The 21,649-nt window shown below is 44.3% G+C and overlaps 1 protein-coding gene across 5 annotated transcripts in view; it reads right to left on the bottom strand.

Annotated features, from left to right (window-relative positions):
* The window catches only part of PRRC2A (proline rich coiled-coil 2A), a 41,861-nt gene extending 21,979 nt beyond the window's left edge, over positions 1-19,882 (bottom strand). For 2 of the 5 annotated variants that reach the window (XM_083491021.1, XM_083491020.1), the window contains exons 1-6: positions 19,681-19,882; positions 3,283-3,451; positions 2,790-2,967; positions 2,579-2,678; positions 622-694; positions 132-275 (exon numbers count right to left, since the gene is read on the bottom strand). In XM_083491021.1, coding sequence (XP_083347147.1) covers positions 132-275; positions 622-694; positions 2,579-2,678; positions 2,790-2,967; positions 3,283-3,394 — 607 coding nt within the window. In that variant the 5' untranslated portion in view covers positions 3,395-3,451; positions 19,681-19,882. Of the gene's footprint in view, positions 1-131; positions 276-621; positions 695-2,578; positions 2,679-2,789; positions 2,968-3,282; positions 3,452-18,157; positions 18,279-19,680 lie in introns of those variants that run through there. The other 3 variants (XM_083491019.1, XM_083491017.1, XM_083491018.1) reach the window with 2 other exon arrangements.
* Positions 19,883-21,649: the final 1,767 nt, after the last annotated feature.

A 21,649-nucleotide genomic window follows, 5' to 3' on the forward strand; every position in this document is an offset into this window, starting at 1 on the left:
TATTAGCTTCATTAGATGTCCCCATGTGAAGGAGAAAATCTTCTGGCAATGGTTGATAATGACAATGCTCCCCCCACTCCCAGCTTGCTCTGGGGCCCAGAAGCAACAGACGCTTGAGCAAAACCACTCACTCTGGGGGCGGAGGTTTGGTCCGGGCCCATACGACGCATCGGTAGTGTCCTTTTCTTTGCCAGCTTTGTCCTGGTCGCCAGCCGCCTGCAGGGTCGGAAATTCCTCGCGAGAGAATCGCGACAGTAGGCTTGATCCCTTTCCACCTTGGCAACAGAGAAAGAAAGCCCAGGTGGGTCCTTTACAAGGGTCTCGTAACACATCTGGGGCGATGGCAGCACACCAGAGTGTTGAGCACCAGGGGGTGGGCCTTTTTGTTGGTGGCCCCATATCTCTGGAATACCCTTCTCCAGGGAAATACACTTTCTTTGCTGGTCTTTCCAAGAAGTTTGATGTTGCAATGTTTTAGGAGGGGCAGTGGAAAATACAGATGCTAATATAATTTTTTAAATAATAAACTAAATGGTGGTGGGAGCTGAAACATACTGATTCTCCTCTCTCCAAAAGTCTGAGGTCCTAGCTTCACACAAAATTAGTTGGAAGACAGCTTACCATCTCCTTGCGCTCCATGGGTAACGCTGGCCTGCGCCCAGGACTTTGCCCCGCTTGCTACTGTAGGGGGATTCTGGAACAAGAGGAGGGGTGGGAGGTCAAAACCGACTGACCTTCTTGCCAGCTTCCTTTTGTCAAGCGATCTCCAAAACTGACACAATCTAAAGGTTCACGTCGATTCATTAAGAAAAAACCCACAAATCTCACGGTTAAATCAACCCAGGCAAAGGTAAAGGGACCCCTGACCATTAGGTCCAGTCGTAGGCCGACTCTGGGGTTGCGGCGCTCATCTTGCTTTACTGGCCGAGGGAGCCGGCGTACAGCTTCCGGGTCATGTGGCCAGCATGACTAAGCCACTTCTGGCAAAACCAGAGCCGTGCACGGAAACACCGTTTACCTTGCCGCCGGAGCAGTACCTATTTATCTACTTGCACTTTGGCAAGGTTGGCAGGAGCAGGGACCGAGCAATGGGAGCTCACCGCCCGTCGCAGGGATTCAAACCGCCGACCTTCTGATCAGCAAGTCCTAGGTTCTGTGGTTTTAACCCACAGCGCCACCCGCGTCCTGCAAATCAATCCAAGCATGGCTCAAATGCCTTTAGAATAGGGGCAGCCTACCCACTGCCCTCCAGAATGTCTATCCTTCTGAACTAGTTACAGTGATGGTTAGGGCTGATGAGAGCTGGAGCCAAACAGCATCTGGGGGCACACTGACTTCTCCTGTTCTAGTAAGTAGCAAGGTTGGCTAGGGAGTTATGGGGCAGCCCTGCCCCTTGCTGTGCAGTTGTTAACATGGGTTTTGTTTTGATATAGCGCTAGACTATGGTTTAAAGCAGGGCTGGGGAGGCCTCTGGGCTGGATCAGTCCTGTCTGCTCTGACTCAACTGAAGTCTGGTTTCATCTGGCCTGCAGTGATGCAGCCACACTACAAGGAGAAAAGAGTCTGGCAGGCACGCTCAAGCCCCGAGGCCAAGCCGTGTCTCAGCTGCCACACTCAGTGGCTGGGCCTCTAACCTGACTTGCAAATGTGCCTGGTCTCACTCTCCCCAAGAGAAAGGAGGACAAGGCAGACAGCAACCCGGGAAAGAAGCCGAGTTTCCCAACCCCTGGATTAATGAGCAGGCCTTGGACTCATGAGCAACCTTCTCCTCTTCTATTGCGCCCACAACTGAGGCTAGAAGCTTTTGTTATACACAGTTACCCACTATGCCCAAACCCAGACAAACTGTGATTAGTCTTAGCAATGTTTTAGGGAAACAAGGCAACTTCAAACAGTCTCATGATTCTAGCTTGTTTTCATAAGGCACGGGTAATGTTAGATCTGCACCCAAAACTGTGACTAACGCTTCTTCTCACTAAGCTTGAACACTCAACTGCAGGCTTCCAGAATCTCATGAGAGCCGTGCTGGAGGAGGAGGAGAAGGAAGCACGTGAGCCAGAGGCTTGGGCATGTAATGCTAAGCCATAGTTTAACACAATGTCCCAAACAGTCACAGAGTGAGTGACAATAAAGCCCAACTTTCTGCAAAAGCTTTGATGCCAGGGAAAAAAACCAAAAGCTATGCAAAATGTGGACCGTCAGTTAGGAACTATAGCACATCCATGGCAGAACCTGCAACTGTTTGCTCTGGAAGCAGGAGAAAAGCTGTCTCTAAGAGGAAAGGTGGGAGGTGATTCTTAGCTAGTCCTGAAAGAGTCCTCCTTCTGATATGCTCCTGCCTACTGGTAGAAGAAGGACTGCACCCATGCATGGACTGAACGGCGATTAAATAGGGAGAGAGCTGGTGCTTCTGCTGGGGCCAAACAGAGGGGAGAAGGGACTGGAGCTAGGAAACCGTGGCTCTTTGCAGAAAAAGCGTTAGGATCTGTTAGGCTGGAAGCTGATACACACAACTGTCCAGAAGAGGAGAGCTTCTGATTGGGAGCCTTCAGCACCCCAGTTCTTGCCCTGGATTTACCTCGGGGGCTGTTGGGGGTCGTTTCGGTGGGTTTGAGGCAGACGTCTGTGAAGCCGGCGGCGACTGCGATTCCGGCGGCTGAGCTGTCGAGGCATCGGTACTGGAGGGAGGAAGGAAGACGCCCGTTGAAGCAAAGGTTGATGGAGAATGTGCCTTCCTCCTCCCCACCACCCGGAAAAGCAGTGTCTGCACCCCTCTGGCTCCCTCTTACCTCTTTGGGTCTGGCTGTTCCTGCTTGCTTGCCCATCCTGTCCCGTCTTTCGGCACTAGTGAGACGTTGGGGTCATTGCCTTTGTTCTCCGCTTTTAAGCTTGGCAGGTTTGCAGGGGGTGGCATGCGCCGGGCAATGGCAACTTTACCGAGACTCTGCAAGCCATGGCGGGGAGTAACTGTAGGGGAAGGAGGAGGCGGGGTTAGGCAGAGTCCTTGAAAGCTCCGCCCTCTCCCACCTCCCCCAGCAAAGCTTCCCTTACCGACCCCACCCCTCCCATGAACTGCTGCAACTACCAAGAGCTTTCTTGCCAAGTCCCAAATTGGTAGTTTCAGATGTACTCAAGGAGGGAGCAGCTGCTCAGGGCGCTGCGAGTGCCATCAAGGGGGCATCAGAGACTAAGCACATTCATCATGGCAACCGCCTCCTCCTTTGAGAATAGTACTCAGAAGAAAATACTTGCCCCCCCCCCCAAACAGAGAGATAATTTTACCTGTGGGTTTCTGTGTTTCTAAGGATTTGCCCTTGTATGTATCAAACAAGTTGAGTGACGAATACTTTTTTCCATCCTTCCCCTTTGCTGTTTGCCCCAAACGATCTGACATTGCGCTGTAAGGTCATTGAGTACGATGGTTCCTCCTGGCTCCCTGCGAAACGTGCCACTGTTGGGAAGAGGTTTGGGGAGAGTAAGAGGACGAAAGCTCAATAGTCCCAACTCCATCCTTCCCTATCGATCGACAGCCACTTCTTTTAATAGCCAAGTGACAACAAGCTCTTTCCTGTACAGACCCTACACGTTATCCGGAGCAAGCATGGAGAGAGGCACTTCTATTTCAGAGCAGCCCATTCAAGTGGAGTAGAGACATCTCCTATGGTCACAAAGAGGAGCACCCAGGCTGGACTGAGAAGTGCAACTGGGTGGGGTGACCACCCCATGAACGCCAGCCCCCCGATCTCTTTTGCACTGTACCTTTTAGATTGCTAGCCTAAAGACACAGACAGATTTACTGGTGATCATTGTGAGCCACCTGGGAACCTTTTCCAGGTGAAAAGGAGAGTGGAAGTACTTTAAATAAATACTTCCCTGGGTCAAACATGCCATGAAGCCAGGAATGCCTTCAAGAAGGCAACGCCCCACACTTTCAACCGCAACACCTGGCAGCTAACACAGGATGGGGCTCCATGCTCCCCAGTTTTACAGGAGCTCAGGTAACCCTACCCCATTTACTTATTTTCAGATATTTCAAAACTGCCTTTCAAGTCTAGTCTCCCGAGGACAACATGCAACAAACAATAGACTACCCCATTAAATAGGGTTTTTAAAAGCTACAGCCCTGCCATCAACATATCATGTTAAAACAACCAGTTCAAAATACTCAGCTACAGAAAAATGTAATTTAAAACATAACTAAGCCCAGCAAACCTATGATAAAGACAATGAAAAACCACCAGCAGCATATAGAATACCACCTTTGAGTTAAAAACCAGAGAAGAGATACATTTTCAGATGTCTGTCTCTTGGGAGGGAATTCTTAGAAGGTAGGAGCCACCACTGAGAAGGCCCTCCTCTCTCTAGCACCTACTAGCCTAAGTCACCTGGGAGCTAGGCCAATGAGGAGAACCAAAGCTTATTGAAGAACAGCTTACTCCCTTCTCAAAATCACAATCACATTTACAAGCTAAAGGAACTGTTGCTATGGACTTTGTTTAAATTCACTGAGCTATCCCCTTGGGTTCCAATTAAAAAGCCAAGTACTATTCAACCACTTGAATACCGACGGCACATATTTGCATAACATTGCTGGCGACAAACTAATCACAGTTGTTAAATCTATGTTTCATAACTGTTAACTAATTTCTATTTTTTTTTTGCAATTGACCTAAGTCTCTTTCCATCACAGTTCACCTGGACAAATATATCTGAACAGCCAACCCCCATTCATAAATAGGATTAGCAACATCTGTCAGGGATTGTTTAGGATTAAATGAGTCCCTTTCCACCCAACACATACACCCATGATTATTTAACAGGACTCTCACTTTTCCCCTTGAAGCTCCTACACAGCTAAGCAGAAGAACTAGAGAGACAGAGCTGCATGTTACAGCGTTGTTAAGAGTGTGGCACTCCTTCCCAAAGGTTCAACATCACAAGGCAGGTTCCAGGCATGGAATTTATGTAGCTTATCACTCTAAACAGGGGTCAGGAGAGAGAACAGTGATTTCATCCTATCACACCTTAACCTACATAGAATATTTGTAATGCTTGCCTCAGAAGTGAAATATTTCCCCTATGCTGGACTAGGGCTCTTCCTATGTTACTGAATAGAGAAACAGGCTTTGATTCACTGCTTTTGTTAAGAGGGCCATGTACTGAGTTTTTAAAAAACCCAAAAGCCTAAAATTTAACAAAATGCCATTTTCAGGGTTCTCCCCCCCCCCAGCAGCAAACCTGAATCTTTTTAAAAATAATAATACACAGTGCTGTACTTTAAAAACTTATTTTCCCACACCCCCCAAATAGCAACAAATCATTTTAAGCAATACAACATCAGAACATGCCCTTAGTTTGCTCTTCGGAGTGAAGTTGAGAGGAACCGACAAATGAGCTGATCTCAGTGACGGGCGCAAGGTTGGGGGCAAGCAAGGACAGGAGCTTGCCTGAGACATTGAAAGGCTTCCACTTTCGCCGGCAAGAAGGCAGCAATAAAACCAGTCCCACAACAACTCTGATGGTGGAACACACACTTTGCAAGGACAACGGAGAAAGGGCAAGGAAGAGGTTGGGAGTAATGAAGCTGCCTGATTTAGTGTCAAACTGTTAATCCAGATGGCCTAGGACACATACTGTGACCTGCAACAACCTTCCCAGCCTGCTACCTAAGCTGAATTCAGTCTTAACAAGGAATCACAGAATGGAGAGTTCGACCGACCTCCTGCAATGCAGGAATCTCAACTAGATTATACATGGCAGATCACAGCTAACGACTCCCTGACACTCAGCCATCCAACCTGATTAAAAACATCCAAGGAAGGACAGTCTGCCACCTTCTGAGGGAGTCCGTTCCACTGACAAGCAGTTTTGACTGTCAGAAAGTTCTTTCTGATGTGTAGCTGGAATCTCCTTGAAGCCACTGTTGGGATCCTACCCTCCAGAGCAGAATAAAGCAAACCTGTACCATCTCCGTATGACAGCCCTTTAGATATTTGAAGATGACCATCATTTCTCCTCTCAGTCTCCTCTCTTCCAGGCTAAACATACCCAACTCCCTCAATCGTTCCTCACACGGCTCGGTTTCCAGACCCTTGATCATCTTGGTTGCCCTCCTCTGCACACGTTCCAGCTTGTCAACATCCTTCTTAAAGTATGGTACCCAGAACTGAACACAGTACTCCAGGTGTGGTCTGACCAAGGCAGAATAGAGCAGAAGCTGCCTTCTACAGTGGGCTTATCCACACTTACCTCCCCCCCCCCCGTTCTTTCCAGGCACAGGTCTGTGCTTAAAAATTCTGTGTCTGAGCGCTGGGAATTTTTTTTGGAGGGAGGGAGCATTCCACGCAAAAACCACTCTTTAGTGCTCAATCAGAGCAAACATCAATTTGGGATTTCCACGGATTGCAGTTTGCTCCGATTGAGCTTTAAAGAGCAGGTTTTCGAGGGGGAAAGCTCTGGCAGCAAAGTGCTCAGACCTAGAGCTCTAAATGCAGACCGTACCTGAAATTTAAGTGTGGCTAAGCCCAGAGTCAAGCCATTATAGTTTCTCCAGCCCTTCATTGTCTACTCTGCCTAACAGCAGACAGGTCTATCACAGCCTGCTCCCTGAGATGATTTAACAGGAGATGCCAGGCCTGAGCAGGGGACCTTTGGCATGGCAGGGAGGGCTGGGGAGACCGAGGGGAAGGAGAATTTGGGATACAGAAGCAAGGGCCAGTGGGAGAGGCAGCTGGTGTGAACACAGGGGTGGTGTGCGCGCGTGCACACATCCTTTCAGTTCTCTACAACAAACCAACAAGGTTTGAGATGAGTTGTTCCATTAAGCTGCAGCTCCAACTCCTTCGAAGGGCATCTGAAACAAACCACAGGAAGCCATGTTCTTTCAGCCTCTAATGTTTAAATCAGATTTCATAGTTTGCAAGGCCAGGACGTCTACCCTGATAACAGAACAAAGAGAGATGACCAAGCTCTTCAAGAAGTCCTTGATGGGAAAGATCCCCACATCCTTCATAAGCTGCACAATGACACCATTAGGAAACTATGTCTAAATTTAAATGATTGACTGTGGGGAGGGGGTAAGCAACTTCTAACCCACAAAGCCATTATTCTTCAGTTACTGGAGCAAATCCTGCATTTACAACGGAGTGTGGTCTGGCAGCCTTTTGGAACTGCATGTATTTTTGGCCCACTGCCCTTCCTTTTGCATGACATGCCATCATATGAGCGATGTCGTAGTTGCACAAAGTGGGTGGGTAATATTCACGACAGATCTGTTCGAACAAGTGGAAAGATTGTTGGCAACCATGTGGCACAATTTACTGTATTATGTATTGCTGTGTTTTTATGCATGCGTTTTAGCCATAAGGCACTGCCCTGATTTTGTGAAGAGAGGTGAGAGATAATTGGTCAGTCAGATTTTTACTGATTAAAGCAAAAGGCCATAACCGGTACAGTTTAGTCAAAATATTATAAAGACACCAAAGGGAGGTGCTCCCTTGACCCTGGCAGGTTTTGGTTCAGCTTACCTTAGGAACCTGTGGATTCCTGTTTCCCGCTATAGGATCAGGTCATCATACAAGACTCTGCTCTGGAATCCTAGCCTTTGGTGGTAAGGCTGGCAAATATGAGGAGCAGGGCCATTTTTTGCGCTCACTCTATGGAACGTGGCTCCTAGGATGGCCATTCCAGACCCAATAAATTGTGGCTTTTAGAAAATAATTTGTGGCCTCTAGACTTTGGAATTACTGGTTGACTTCCTTGATTTTTTAAAAATCTCTCTTCACTGGTTGATACTACTGTGGCCTTTTAAAAAGAAACAATAGTGCTTTAAAACTGGGATGCTGTGCATTTCTAGATCTGTGCCACATGCATCTGCTATTAAATGCCTTGAGGACCACTTAAGGTCAGGATGGTGTGATTTTTTAAAAAAATATTTTTCCAATCAAATTGAAAATACGTAAAGCTAGCTGGCAACTACCGGCTGCTAGTTTGGGCTTTGCTTACCTTTGCAACTGAACTGCCCGTTAGAGGGAGAGCAAACAAAACCACTCCCAGAAGAAAAAGCATAATTAATCAACATGGAAGCCGCTGCAGTCAGTGGCTGCAAGTGTAAGGTAGTCTCAGCTTCGCTTTCTGCTAATCCCAAATTTGTGGAATGTTTTCTAGGTTGGCATAGGTAACAGGAATCCCATCAATGAACCCTAACCACCACAATGGCAGAAACACATTAAACAACATTTGCAGGGTCTGCAAGCAAATGCCAAATGGGCTTCTGTACCTGGGAGGTTCTTATTTCTCCTTCCTGATCTCTAGTTCCAAGCTGGATGAAACTTTGGGGGCCAAAACAATCAAAAACCTCTCAACTTCTATATATCAAGTTATTGGATGGCTTGGCAGTTTGGAAGCATCCACTTGGCATCGCAAAAGGGCTCTTTTGCGTCACACAACCCCTAGTCCTTTACTCCAAATTTCCCTACAACATCTATACAGTAGTACCTCTGGATGCAAACGGGATCTGTTCCAGAGCCCCATTCGCAACATGAGCAGAATGCAACCCGCGTCTGCGCGTGTCGCCGCTTCCGCACATGCGCGTGACATCATTTTGAGCATCTGCGCAAGCGGCGAAACCTGGAAATAATGCGCTCTGTTACTTCCGGGTCGCCGCGGAGCGTAACCTGAAAACGCTCAACCTGAAGCACATTTAACCCGAGGCATGACTGTACTACTTGCCATATTGTGCCCGCTACTATTGTAGGAATAACTGCTTTTCACAAGAACGCAAACCATGCAAACGGAGTGGAAGTCACCAATTTAGAGAAAGAACAATGGCTAATGTTCCACCCCACTCTTACAACCCCATCACACTGTAGTGTGACTGAGGAAGAGACTCTAAGGCAGTCAATGCAGATAGGAGCAGGCCAAATTCTTAGTGTCTCCCATCAAGTTCTATGAAACTAGCCAGGCGTGGGTCCAGCTGTGGCCAAGTGGAGATCTCTGGATGCCAGGTAGGCAACTGGGGAAAGCAAAATGTTGCTTAGAGAAGGATCTGAAATATTTTCCTCAAAGAGTGAATTTGTTTTATTCTGGATTGTTTTGTTTGATGTTGAATGTGTTATAAAACCACTTTGAGATTTGTTCTTTATATATAAAGCGACATAGAAATGAAATTAATAATAAAAAACCCCACACAAAAAGGGACTTAAGACATCCCACTGTGGTGACTGTAACCTAGATTTAAGGTGCCATTTGGCAATTACCTGAGTTATATACCTGAGTTTCTGTTCCCCAACCTGCCAATCTTGGGTGATTTTATTTAGCTTATATCAAACACACAGAACTGCATGTTTTGAGTGTCAGGAGGTAGGCAGGAAAACAAATGCGCCACTGCAAAGGTTGGCAAAGATTTAAAATGTCGTAAGAGGAGCATTTGCATCTTGAAATGTGAAGTCATGCAAGCTGTGGTTAACTCAAAATACAGTTTGTGTTGGGAATAAATTAACTTTTCTTTTTTAAACTCAGCATTTCAACACCACCCTTACCTTGGAATTTTGGTTTGGCTGAGGTTAAGATGGCCTTGCCGGTGACTAGTTACATATTAGCAATCAAAATCAGGGCTCAATTCTGAAAAGTTACATTTGAAAAGATGCAAAATTGCAATTGTCACAGGGGAAAACACATGTCCCTAATCAGAGTATCACACTGCTGCCCATTTAACTCCTTAAAAACCTGGAGTCATGAAACATGCTTTACTGTACAGTGATACCTCTGGTTGTGAACGGCACATGCGTGAGTGGCGAAATCCGGAAGTAACCCGTTCCGTTACTTCCGGGTCACTGTGGGACGTATCCTGAAAGAACGTAACCTGTGCAGGTTTCAAGCTGAATAAGATGAAAACCAAGGTTCTAGAGAAAAATTTAACTATGAATGAGAGAGAGAAGTTTCAGGAGGAGACAGGACTAACATTGGTTAAAAAAGTGAAATACTTAGGGGTTAACATGACTGCTAAAAATACAAACTTATTCAAGGATAATTATGAAAAATGTTGGACTGAAGTGAAAAAGGATTTAGAAGTATGGACAAATTTGAAGTTATCATTGTTAGGCCGAATTGCTGTGATAAAAATGAATGTGCTGCCAAGGATGTTATTTTTGTTCCAAACATTGCAAATTTTGGATAAGATGGATTGTTTCAAGAAGTGGCAGAAGGATATTTCTAGATTTGTCTGGCAGGGCAAGAAGCCTCGAATAAAATTTAAGATATTAACGGATGCTAAAGAAAGAGGTGGATTTGCCCTGCCAGACCTTAAACTTTATTATGAATCAGCTGCTTTTTGCTGGCTGAGAGAATGGCTGCTTCTTGAAAATACTGAAGTGTTGGATTTAGAAGGTTTTAACAATGTATTTGGTTGGCATGCATATTTGTGGTACGATAAGGTAAAAGTACATAAAGCATTTAAAAATCATGTTGTTAGAAAAGCATTGTTTAATGTTTGGATAAGATATAAGGATTAGTTAGGAAAAAAACCCCCAAGATGGTTGTCACCAATGGAAGCGAAGGCACAGAAAAAACTCAATATGGAGGCCAAATGGCCGAAATATTGGGAAATTCTGGAACAAGATGGCGAGAGAATAAAATTGCAGAGCTTTGAAAAATTGAAAAACAAAGTGAGAGATTGGCTCCATTATTATCAAATAATGGAGGCATACAAATTGGACAAAAAAGTTGGTTTTCCAGGTGGAAAAATCAAAATTGGAAACAGAATTGTTAGATCCAAAAACCAAGAATTTGTCAAGAATGTATAACTTGCTGTTGAAATGGAACACTCAGGATGAAACACTGAAATCAGCTATGATTAAATGGGCACAAGATGTTGGACATAACATAATGATGGCTGACTGCGAACGGTTATGGACCACAGGTATGAAATTTACGGCATGTAATGCCCTAAGAGAAAATTTAATGAAAATGATTTACAGGTGGTACATGACACCAGCTAAGCTTGAAAAAATCTATCATTTGCCCGATAATAAATGTTGGAAATGTAATGAGACTGAAGGTACATTCTTTCACCTTTGGTGGACGTGCCCAAGGATTAAGACATTCTGGGAGATGATATATAATGAAATGAAAAAGGTATTTAAATATACATTCCTTAAGAAACCAGAGGCCTTTCTCCTGGGCATGGTCGGCCAATTGGTGTTAAAGAAGGATAGAACTTTTTTATGTATGCAACAACAGCAGCAAGAATACTCATCGCGAAATATTGGAAGACACAAGATTTACCCACCAGAGAAGAATGGCAGATGAAGTTGATGGACTACATGGAATTGGCGGAAATGACTGGCAGAATCCGAGACCAGGGGGAAGAGTCGGTGGAAGAAGACTGAAAAAAGTTTAAAGACTATTTACAGAAATACTGTAAAATTAATGAATGTTAGAAAAATGTTGGAATGAAGTTATATGGCTTTAGTAGAAATGTTACAAGGAATTAAGTATAAATAGATTAATAGAGCTTTAAAGGGAAAAATATGGTTAGAATGTGTTAAGACAATTATAGGATAGAAAACAGAGGAAGATGGAAAGGAATTGCTGAAACAATTAACAGAAGTGGAATACAAAAGGGGAGGTGTGAGGAGGTCAAGGATATAAGGGAAAGAAAGATAAGATGTTGAAATTGGATTGTGTTTTAAATGGTTTTTGTTTTGTTTTGTTTGTTTCTTTTTTGTATTGTATTGTATGTTTTTCCTTTTTTGGTGTTTTGTAGTGTTGTGTTTAATTTGTTGGAAAACTAATAAATATTATTAAAAAAAGAAAAAGAAAGAAAGAACGTAACCTGAACCGAACGTAACAAGAGGTATGACTGTATTAAGAGATTTGCAAACTTCTAAATGCCCTCCCCCCAAACCAGCAAAAAACCACCCCATTTTCCCTCAAAAATTGGAAAATAAATTATTTGCTTTATGAATGATGAATTTTTCTTAAAGACTAGGTGTTGATATATTTAGCCCCCCCCTCCCCCCCCTACAATTTCTAAAATTGTAACAGGAAGACTTTTATGCAAGCCCATGTATAGTATCAGATTAGTGCAATTCCTGTACACCGAGGACAAGCAAGTCCTGAGTTTACAACTGAGATTACAACTCTCAAATGCAAGAGCAAGAAGCATTTCTGCTCTTGGAGGCCACACCCTTTGTCACAAGAAAAGGAAGGCGGATTCAATGCCCTCTCTGTCTGTGGCCTTTCTCTTGTTGGTGGATCTTCTTGACTAGGCTCCAAAGAACTAGGAATGAGAGGAAGTACAGGGAACTATAACTTTGCTGGAATCCAATTCACGCTGCTGCACATCTGTTGGATCCATGATCCAAAGGCAGAAATGTTAAGCGAGGAAAGCACTGCTCCTGCACTTGCTTCGATTACAAAACAAGCATCACACTTAGGACTCGTGTTGGAAAGGTATTTTCAAACACTGCAGGTATTTGACCAAGGAATGCTGCCTGGGATTCTGCCAAGCATACCTCTCCTGCAACATGGTGGCAAGGTTTTTAAACAACCCAACTCCCTTGCTTCTTACCCACTTCAGATTCACCCAACTTCTGAGGCATGTGAAAGAAACTGGTCTATTTTTAGAAGTACTCACACCAAATCAAGAAATAAACTGACATGTGAAAGGGGAGAAGTTTGTTTCAATCTGGGCAAACCTTCCCTTTCTAGAACTGCAAGAGAAATATGATGACAAATATGAAACAACAGATAGAGCTAGCTTAGAAAAAGAGAATGATTAAATTTCATGTAGCGTTCATCTGAGTTTTGTTTCCCTTTCCTCCTATTCTTAGCTACTATTATTTCTGCTTGACACTGTGGAAGACTGGAGAAGACATAATTTTCAGATTATCTGTTTTACTGTAATGTTGGTTGCTTCGTGTGTGTGTTTGTGTATGTGTGTGTGTGTTATGCCTTCTCCTCCCAAATTGGCAAAACCAAAGAGATGCTGGGCTTCTTACTGAACTGCAGCTTACAGCTCCATTTATAACCAAAACTTAAAATAAAATGTAATTTGTAATTACAGTGGTACCTTGGTTCTTGAATGGCTTGGCTCCCGAATGCTGCAAACCAGGAAGTGTTCCGGTTTGCGAATGTTTTTTGGAAGCCGAACATCCGACCCAGCTTCCGATTTGAGCGCAGGAAGCTCCTGCAGCCAATCGAAAGCCGTGCCTTGGTTTTCGAACGGTTCTGGGAGTTGAACAGACTCCCGGAACTGGTTAAGTTTGACAACCAGGGTACCCCTGTATTGTCAGAATGAACTACTTTTAGCACACCACACATGATGCCAAACCGGGTTTTACAAAATGCATTATGTCTTCCACACCCAGCTGGCTTACTGTGTGGTCTCATTCCTGGAGAAAGACGCGACTCTCACTGAGCATGTGAGCCAGGGTTTTGATGTGCAGGGTGCAGAGGAGAAAACCAAGCCCTATGAGGAATGGTTAAGGGAGCTGGGTATGTTTAGCTCAGAAGAAGACTGAGAGGTGATAGAACAGGGTTGTCGCATGAGAGGATGGAGCAAACTTGTTTTCTGCTGCTCCCGAGGATCCAAACCAATGGATTCAAACTACAAGAAAGGAGATTCCAACTAAACATTAGGAAGAACCTTCTGGTGGTAAGAGTTGTTTGACAGTAGAACAGACTCCCACAGGTGGTGGTGGACTCTGCTTCGTTGGAGGTTTTTGAACATAGGTTGGGTGGCTTTTTCTCAGGGATTCTTTAGCTGCAATTCCTGCATTGTAGAGGGTTGGAAGAATGACCCTTAGGGTCCCTTCCAACTCCACAGTTCTATAATTCTATGTTTCCTGCTTGGAAACATAGTTGGACTCGATGGCCCTTGTGGTCTCTTCCAACTCTATGATTCTATGATTCTAAAGGAATAAAGTTCTTTCAATATGTATAGGGTACATAATAAAGAAGTGTTACATTTTTCAATTTGTCCAAAAAAATAAATCCCAGTCCCTTCACCGCAAAAATGATTTTTTTCTATGGTTTCTACATTTACAGAAATTTTACAACTCTAAACACATCAGTGGCTATTTGCAACTAAGATCTGTCCCAGTCTAGTACTAGGCCCAAGACTAGATATACTGAAGGAGTACAGTGGTACTTCTGGTTACGAACTTAATTCGTTCTGGAGGTCCGTTCTTAACCTGAAACTGTTCTTAACCTAAGGTACCACTTTTGCTAATGGGGCCTCCCGCTGCCGATGCGCAATTTCTGTTCTCATCCTGAAGTAAAGTTCTTAACCTGAGGTACTACTTCTGTAACCCGAAGTGTTTGTAACCTGAAGTACCACTGTAATCAGCTCTTTTGGTGAACCCCATTCATTTCCCTTGTTGATGAGAATGAGCTGAGTTGCGCACGTCCTCCTCCTATTACTGCACATGTGAGGGGAGAAGCTTCCAGGCCTGGTTGATGGCAAACCAACACCAAACTATGGTTTGGTGGCATGTCAAAATACAGCTTGCAAACAGAATTGCATGTGCGAGCATGGCCAATCAAAGGCGCTTTCAGAGTAACCATCTGGGTCTAGCTAGCTTTTCCTTCATACTGCAAACAACAGGGTTTGGACCAATTCAGTGTATCACAGCTCAAGTAGACACATCGGCTGCTTTTACGGTATATGAGGAGGTTATTTGGTTTCAGAAGTGGCATGTAGTCCATGAAGAACCAACTCAACCTCTTTATCATAGAACTTAGGGGACATATGATCATAGAATTGTGGAGTTGGAATGCACTGGCGCATTAACATATTAGCCACCTGCTCTATTAACAATAAGCCTTAATGCTGCTGGGTTTTAATTGTGTTTTTATCTTTTTGCCAATCACAGCAAGAAAAAGCTGATGGGCACATTACAGCATGAAAGCTGTAATAGCTTATTGAAACCACAAACTGAAGGAACTTCACAACCACGTTATGAGAGAAAGAGCTAGCTCCAATGAATTTATGGGAAAACTCATGAAGATGTATGGTAATGCTACTCATACACACCACCCAAATCATGTGGTATTACACTACACTTAAGCAGCGCCTACACCTACCCAATACAGCAGGGTAAAAATGGAAGGGTGAGTGGGTCTAACACACACTCAACTTCCTGGCCACTAGATACCAAAATTACCATCAAAAAGTGAATTCTGCACCTAATGAAGACCAATGTTTTACCTACACACATCCAAACCACCACCCCACCCCAAATATAAGCTAAAAAATTACTTTGTAGGACAGCAAACATTATCAAGTCAGTTTGCAAATGAAAATTAACATGAAGACTACTGATGGATTATATCTTTTCACTCATCGTTTTTACAGAATGAGTAATATTTGCTATGATGTACACCTCTTGCTTTTTATGTGTCAATCCTAAAAATGTAACTCAGCTACAGGAAAAGGGGAGGGGGAGTCTTTGACACATTGTGTTCATAGATATACTGAGGAATACATTTAAGATTCCAGTGGCGGTTAATCCATTACCAGGCACATGTCACAGTTAAGGCCTCCTAACATCTAAATCATAATTATACTTAATTACAAGCCCTATCTGTAAAGTGCCATCTTGAAAGAATAAAGGCTCAAAAGAGCACTGTACTATCATCAGACTACTGGGGGCACTATCAATAATGACTGCCACTCTATTGGTCACCTAGAATCATATTCATTTATAAACACTCCCGCAGAACTCACCGTACTGAGAAATCTTCCCTTCCACAATTTATTGTTTTATTTAAAGATGACAAAGTGAATCAAAGATGCTTCATAAAACAAAACAACAAAATTTGGGTGTAAAAAAAATTTGAAAATTTTAATCAAACATCATGCAATGTTTAAAGTCAATTTATGCCAGCCGATGCTGTAAAAAGATGTTCTGGCCATAATTCAATTATGTGTACACAGCCTGTCAGGCAATCAGCAATCACACTCCACCAAGTATTCAGGGAAGAGGGGGGCTCTAGAGGTAGCCCACCCCCAAGCTTCTTCTGTCAAAACAGCTATTCAGCATTATTGTCTGATATCCAACCATAGTTGGATTAGGCCTGGGACTACTACACAACACCCATATGACCATGCAGGTGCCCATTAGATGGATCAGGGCAATTGTGTTTGCAAATGACTTGCATATATAAAAAACAAAATGTATGAATTTGTATGAGCACATTACCTTATAAAGTATCCAATACTGAACATCTATTAAGAACATTTGGACCACTTCACTTGCCTTATGCTAAAAAGCAGAGGGTTCTCACCATAGATTACTACTGTTCTGTTATCAGAGTTAAGATAATCATGAATCGATGTTATTTTAGTGGGATTTTCTTTTAATAAACTGTTCTGCATTGCCTTTTGAAGAGACATTTAGTGTAATACCACCGCCCTCTTTGTACTTTCACTACATAATGCATAGCTAAGATGTCCAATTCCCTCAGCACTGCACAACCAGATATAATGGCACCTGAGCAAAAACAAGCCAATAGCAGTTTTAAAAATAGCACACCCTACTAGTTGCAGCTGATTTTTTTATTTAATTAATTTACACGGTCTTTCTGGAATCTACATTGCCAACCCCATTCTGCTAGGATTGCATCCATCCTTCTGAGCACTGGCTGTTCTTTTATTGTAAATCCACACGTTTAAAACGAGTTTATACATCCACATATTTAATAATTCTAGACATTAAAACCTCAATTTAAGGGTTTTTAAAACTGGCTGATGAGAGGGAAAAGGAAGAAACACCCTCCCCCCCCACACACCAAAAAAACCCCTCAAAGCCACCCAAAAACTGAATCAGCAACCATTAATTATTAATACAGTATATTCAATTTATCTGCAGAATCCCAAAGCTGCATTAGAGAGGAATAGCTTTCTAAAGTCAAAGAAGACACTCCTAGTTTGAAACCATGTTAACGAAGAAAAAACACTATGTGCTCAATTAGCAAACATAAATCTGAAATTAGGAGTAATTGCCATGGAAAAAAACCCAACCCCCCTAAATTCCATCACCGGAACAGGGAAGCACCAGATGAGACAGTCCTCCTCGAACAACCATTTTATAAAAAGGGTGGTTCTGAATCAAGCACAGAAACAAATAGGCATCACTTCAGCAACCCCTCCCCCTTGCATTTAGCACCCCAAAATGAACATGGAAAAACTGGGATCTAAGCCTATAGGAGAACTGAAGGGGGGGGGGAGAGGCACTCTCACTCTTCCTCACAACCAGCACCAGCAACCCTGTAAATCTGCATGAAAGGGCTTAATATTTAGGGCAAATTTGCTTGTCTTGAAATGCGAAACCTGGCAATTAGATTTCATTTCTAACCCTTTCCTCAGAATCGCCATGCTCTCTTTTTTTGTGCACGGGTAAACCTGGCAAGGACCCAGTTAAGACACTCGTCAAAAAGCTACCTTGGCTTTGGCTACCTAATTTTTTCTTGGGGTGTGTGTGTTGTGCCTTTTGGTGGGAGGGGGGGAAGAGGACCCACTTCTTGCTGCATAAGCACACCCATTATTTTTAAAACCACCCCATTTTGAGACTTGTGGTTCTGAAATGAAAGGGAGCCATATTAGCTCACTTTTTTTGTGTGTGTCACCATACACCCTTTGCAAATCACTATCACCCCACCCTCTTGCCACAATGCTGGGAAATTTGAACTCCACTTTTAAGCTAAATTAATTCCGGCTGTTCGGTTAAAAATACCAAAAAGGGAGGGGGGGGGATGTATACAACAAGAAGCCATTAATCTTTCCTAACCACACAAGTCATGAGGACGACTTTTCCTTCCAATCCACTGTGTTTGAGCATGCTAGAAGAAACAAGGCTTTAGATTAAGAAGCCACTCTCCCTTTCCCCAAAGGCACACCCCTAGTCTCAATACTAGCTTCAAAGAGATATATTCATCACCCCCAAACAGATAAGATTTTCTATTTAAATGACACCCAACTACTGATATTGCCACTGTAGTCCTACCATGTCTAGATTTTCAGCGATACCCCCAAACCATCATAAAAGCTGCCTGCTTAACAGGTTTTGCTTTTTTAAGTGCAGCTGCAATAAAACGGGTTTTTATAACTCAGCGGTTCATCTCGCAATTAACACGGCTGTAACTTCATGACTACCTCAATATCGCCCTTATTTAGGGTATCTTCTCAATCCTGCGGGGTACTGGCGTAGGCAATGAAGACGATGATTTAGCTGCCCTCTTCAAATAGTAGTGCTGCTGCCTTTAAACCATTCTCTTTTTTTAAAAAAGGCCACACCTCCTGTCCCCTACTCCACCCCTCCCTTCCGACATTTGGATTTTTTCCTGGGGAGAAAAATGTTTTAATACATTACAGCAAACCTGAAGGCAGAGGCTGACTTAAATTAATGATATAGCTTATATACAACCTCAAGAGCCTTACAGTATCATGCTCTAAACACACACACACACACCAGTTTCTATCAAACCACATCTCCCCTTTCCTCCCTAAAACATTTGGATGCTTCTAATGCTGTCTTATTTTAAAGAAACTCCTTTATGTATAAAAAATTGGATTTCAATCAACTTCACCTCCTCATTCCAATAGTGAGTGCCACACATCTCAAATGTCGGTACTATACTGTAGGTATGCTGGGTAGAAAAGGGTCCCCACCACCACCACCCTGTGGTATTTTAGACCACAAAAAAATCAAAACAGAAATTAATACAAAATACAGAGGGCGAAATGCCAAGGGATAAAGGAATGGCCGGATTCAGCCTCAAATTTCTGTGCTCTCCCTCTCTTACACACACACAAAAACCAGCCCTTTATCCCCTGAAATATCAATTTAGGTTTCATCATAGGTTCTAAAGGGGAAATCTTTTAGAGGCACCAGATAAAATGTTGTGTGTGGTGTTGGGGAGGGAAAAGGGAAACCCCAGCACCCCCAAATACAGCCTCAATACTTCAGACCACCCTGGAGATGGATACTAGGCGATTATCTGGGCCTTATTATTCTCCCCCCCCCCCCGCATTAAAAAAGCCCCACCTGCTCCAGAACCATCTTGGCCCTTTGTATTTCCACACCTCACTCACGGCCCTCTCCAAATTTAAGATAAATCGCACCCCCCACCCCACAAAAACACCAGGTGTGTCGGGTAATGGAGGGTGGGGGGGTCATAACTGAACTCCACCTGAAGCCTCAAACCCCCAAAGGCCTGTTAGCGCCCCCTCGTCAATGGCACCCCCCCAACCCGCAGGTTCCGCCGTCGTGTGAACAGCCAAGCCCGGGTTGCGGGGGGGGGGGTCCAAGGCGAGAGTCAGGAAGAGAGAGAGCACCCTCTTCACTCTCCCCTTTGTAGGCGGCTCTACCCCGGGGGAGGGCAGCCATTGGGAGCCCGACTGCCCTCCAATGGGGCAAATACCCGCCTGGAGCCACAAGGGCAGCGCTTTGGGAAGGGCACGGCTGGCCATGGGGAGCGGGGAGAGGGGCCTGAGGGGCGGATGGACGCGGATTCAGCTACGGGGAGAGCGGCCGAGGAGGATGAAGTAAGGGACAAGATGGCGGAGGCCTGAGCGCTCTACCGGCTGGAGCCGACCTATCCTCTTCCCTCGCACCAGCGCCGCCCTGCGAGCGCTCAAGCGGAGGGTTACCGGGGGCGAACCAGGCCGATACCCACCTCGTCTGATCGGGCTCGGTCCGCTCTATCCGGATACGAGCTTCCCGGGGGCGGAAGGGAAATCTAGGCGGAGGATGGAGGCGGATTACGCTGTCCCCCCCTCCCCCTTGCTTTGTAATTTGTCCAAGGCCCGATGTGGCAGCCTCGGCGTCTAAGCACCGACTAAACGGCCATCCGGGTCCCAGGCCCCGGCGGCGGCGGCGAAGCCACGCCCCCACACGCTGCACGGGAGGCGGGGCTAAGGGGGCAAAACCCCGAAGGAAGGGAGTTCGAAAACAGAGAAGCGGGCGGGCGGGGGTTCGAGGGAGTTCAACGGGCAGGTGTTGCAAAGGGAGTCTGGCAATTCGGCGTAATCCGTGCAATAGCGGGGCGGCTCCTGATCTGTGGAATTGGCTCCTCTTTCCCTCACTCTTTGCAAAACAGAAAGTGGTTGTATTTATTTAAATAGGGGCCATTGGAGGTTTGAATTCCAGCAACGCGTTGCAAAAGCAAACCGACCAGAGTGGCCGTGATCCTGGATGTAATCTTAAACGGTGCCTAGGAGCTGGTTGAATACGTATATATGGGTGTGCAGTTTTAAGTGTGCAAAACATTTCTTTTTTCACCAGGCCTTTGGTTCTTAATTATCTGTGGCCTCATTGAGTGGGTGAGATGTTTTAATCCTGATTTTTTTTTTTTTAGGATTACATTTCATATTTCTTCTTACCACTTTGTTTTTCTTTTATGCTATCTATTATGTATGTGTGTGTTTATATAATACCGGTAATAATAATAATAATAATAATAATAATAATAATAATAATAATAATAATAATAAATAATTTATTTATACCCTGCCTATCTGGCTGAGTTTCCCAGCCACTCTGAGTGGCTCCCAATCAAGTGTTAAAAACAATACAGCATTAAATATTAAAAACTTCCCTGAACAGGGCTGCCTTCAGATGTCTTTTAAAGATAGGATAGCTGCTTATTTCCTTCACATCTGAAAGGAGTTTCTTCCAGTAGCACCTTAAAGACCAACTAAGTTAGTTCTTGGTATGAGCTTTCGTGTGCATGCACACTTCTTCAGATACACGAAAGCTCATACCAAGAACTAACTTAGCTGGTCTTTAAGGTGCTACTGGAAGAATTTTTTTTATTTTGACTATGGCAGACCAACACGGCTACCTATCTGTATCTGAAAGGAGGTCATTCCAGAAGGCCCTCTGTCTGGTTCCCTGTAACCTCACTTCTCACAATGAGGGAACTGCCAGAAGGCCCTTGGCGCTGGACCTCAGTGTCCGGGCAGAATGATGGAGGTGGAGACGCTCCTTCAGATATACTGGACCGAGGCCGTTTAGGGCTTTAAAGGTCAGCACCAACACTTTGAATTGCGCTCGGAAATGTATATTGTATGTTGCTTTGAGAGACCTTGGTTTTTTTTAAAGAAAGTGACCAATCAGTTTAACAAATAAAATACACAAAAAGGCGAAAGATTTGAGAAGCCAGAGTAAAAAATAAAATAAAATGTTCCAGGGTTTTCAAGAGCAGATTTGGGGATAGCACAGGGTGCACGATGGGGGAGGAGTAATCAAATTGTGCACTAGTCCCATTATATATTAGAATCCTTCAAGAAATATGCCTGGGGCTGATGGGAGTTGGATATTTGGAGGGCACCCAGTTGGCAAAGGCGGGTGCACAGGATTGCAATTTTCAGCCTAGGGCTATACCCAAGGGTGAGAAAGCTGTTGGCCTTCACAAAGTCGCTGGATTGCAGTTCTTGGGGCTGATGGGAAATGAAGTCCAACAACACCTGGGAAAGTGGCACAGGAATCTCAATTGTGCTATGCCAGGCATAGGCAAACTCCGGCCCTCCAGATGTTTGGGACTACAATTCCCATCATCCCTGACCACTGGTCCTGTTAGCTAGAGATGATGGGAATTGTAGTCCCAAAAATCTGGAGGGCCGGAGTTTGCCTATGCCTGTGCT

Source organism: Podarcis liolepis (genome assembly GCF_965112155.1).
Source record: "Podarcis liolepis genome assembly, chromosome: 2".
Lineage (NCBI taxonomy): Eukaryota > Metazoa > Chordata > Lepidosauria > Squamata > Lacertidae > Podarcis > Podarcis liolepis.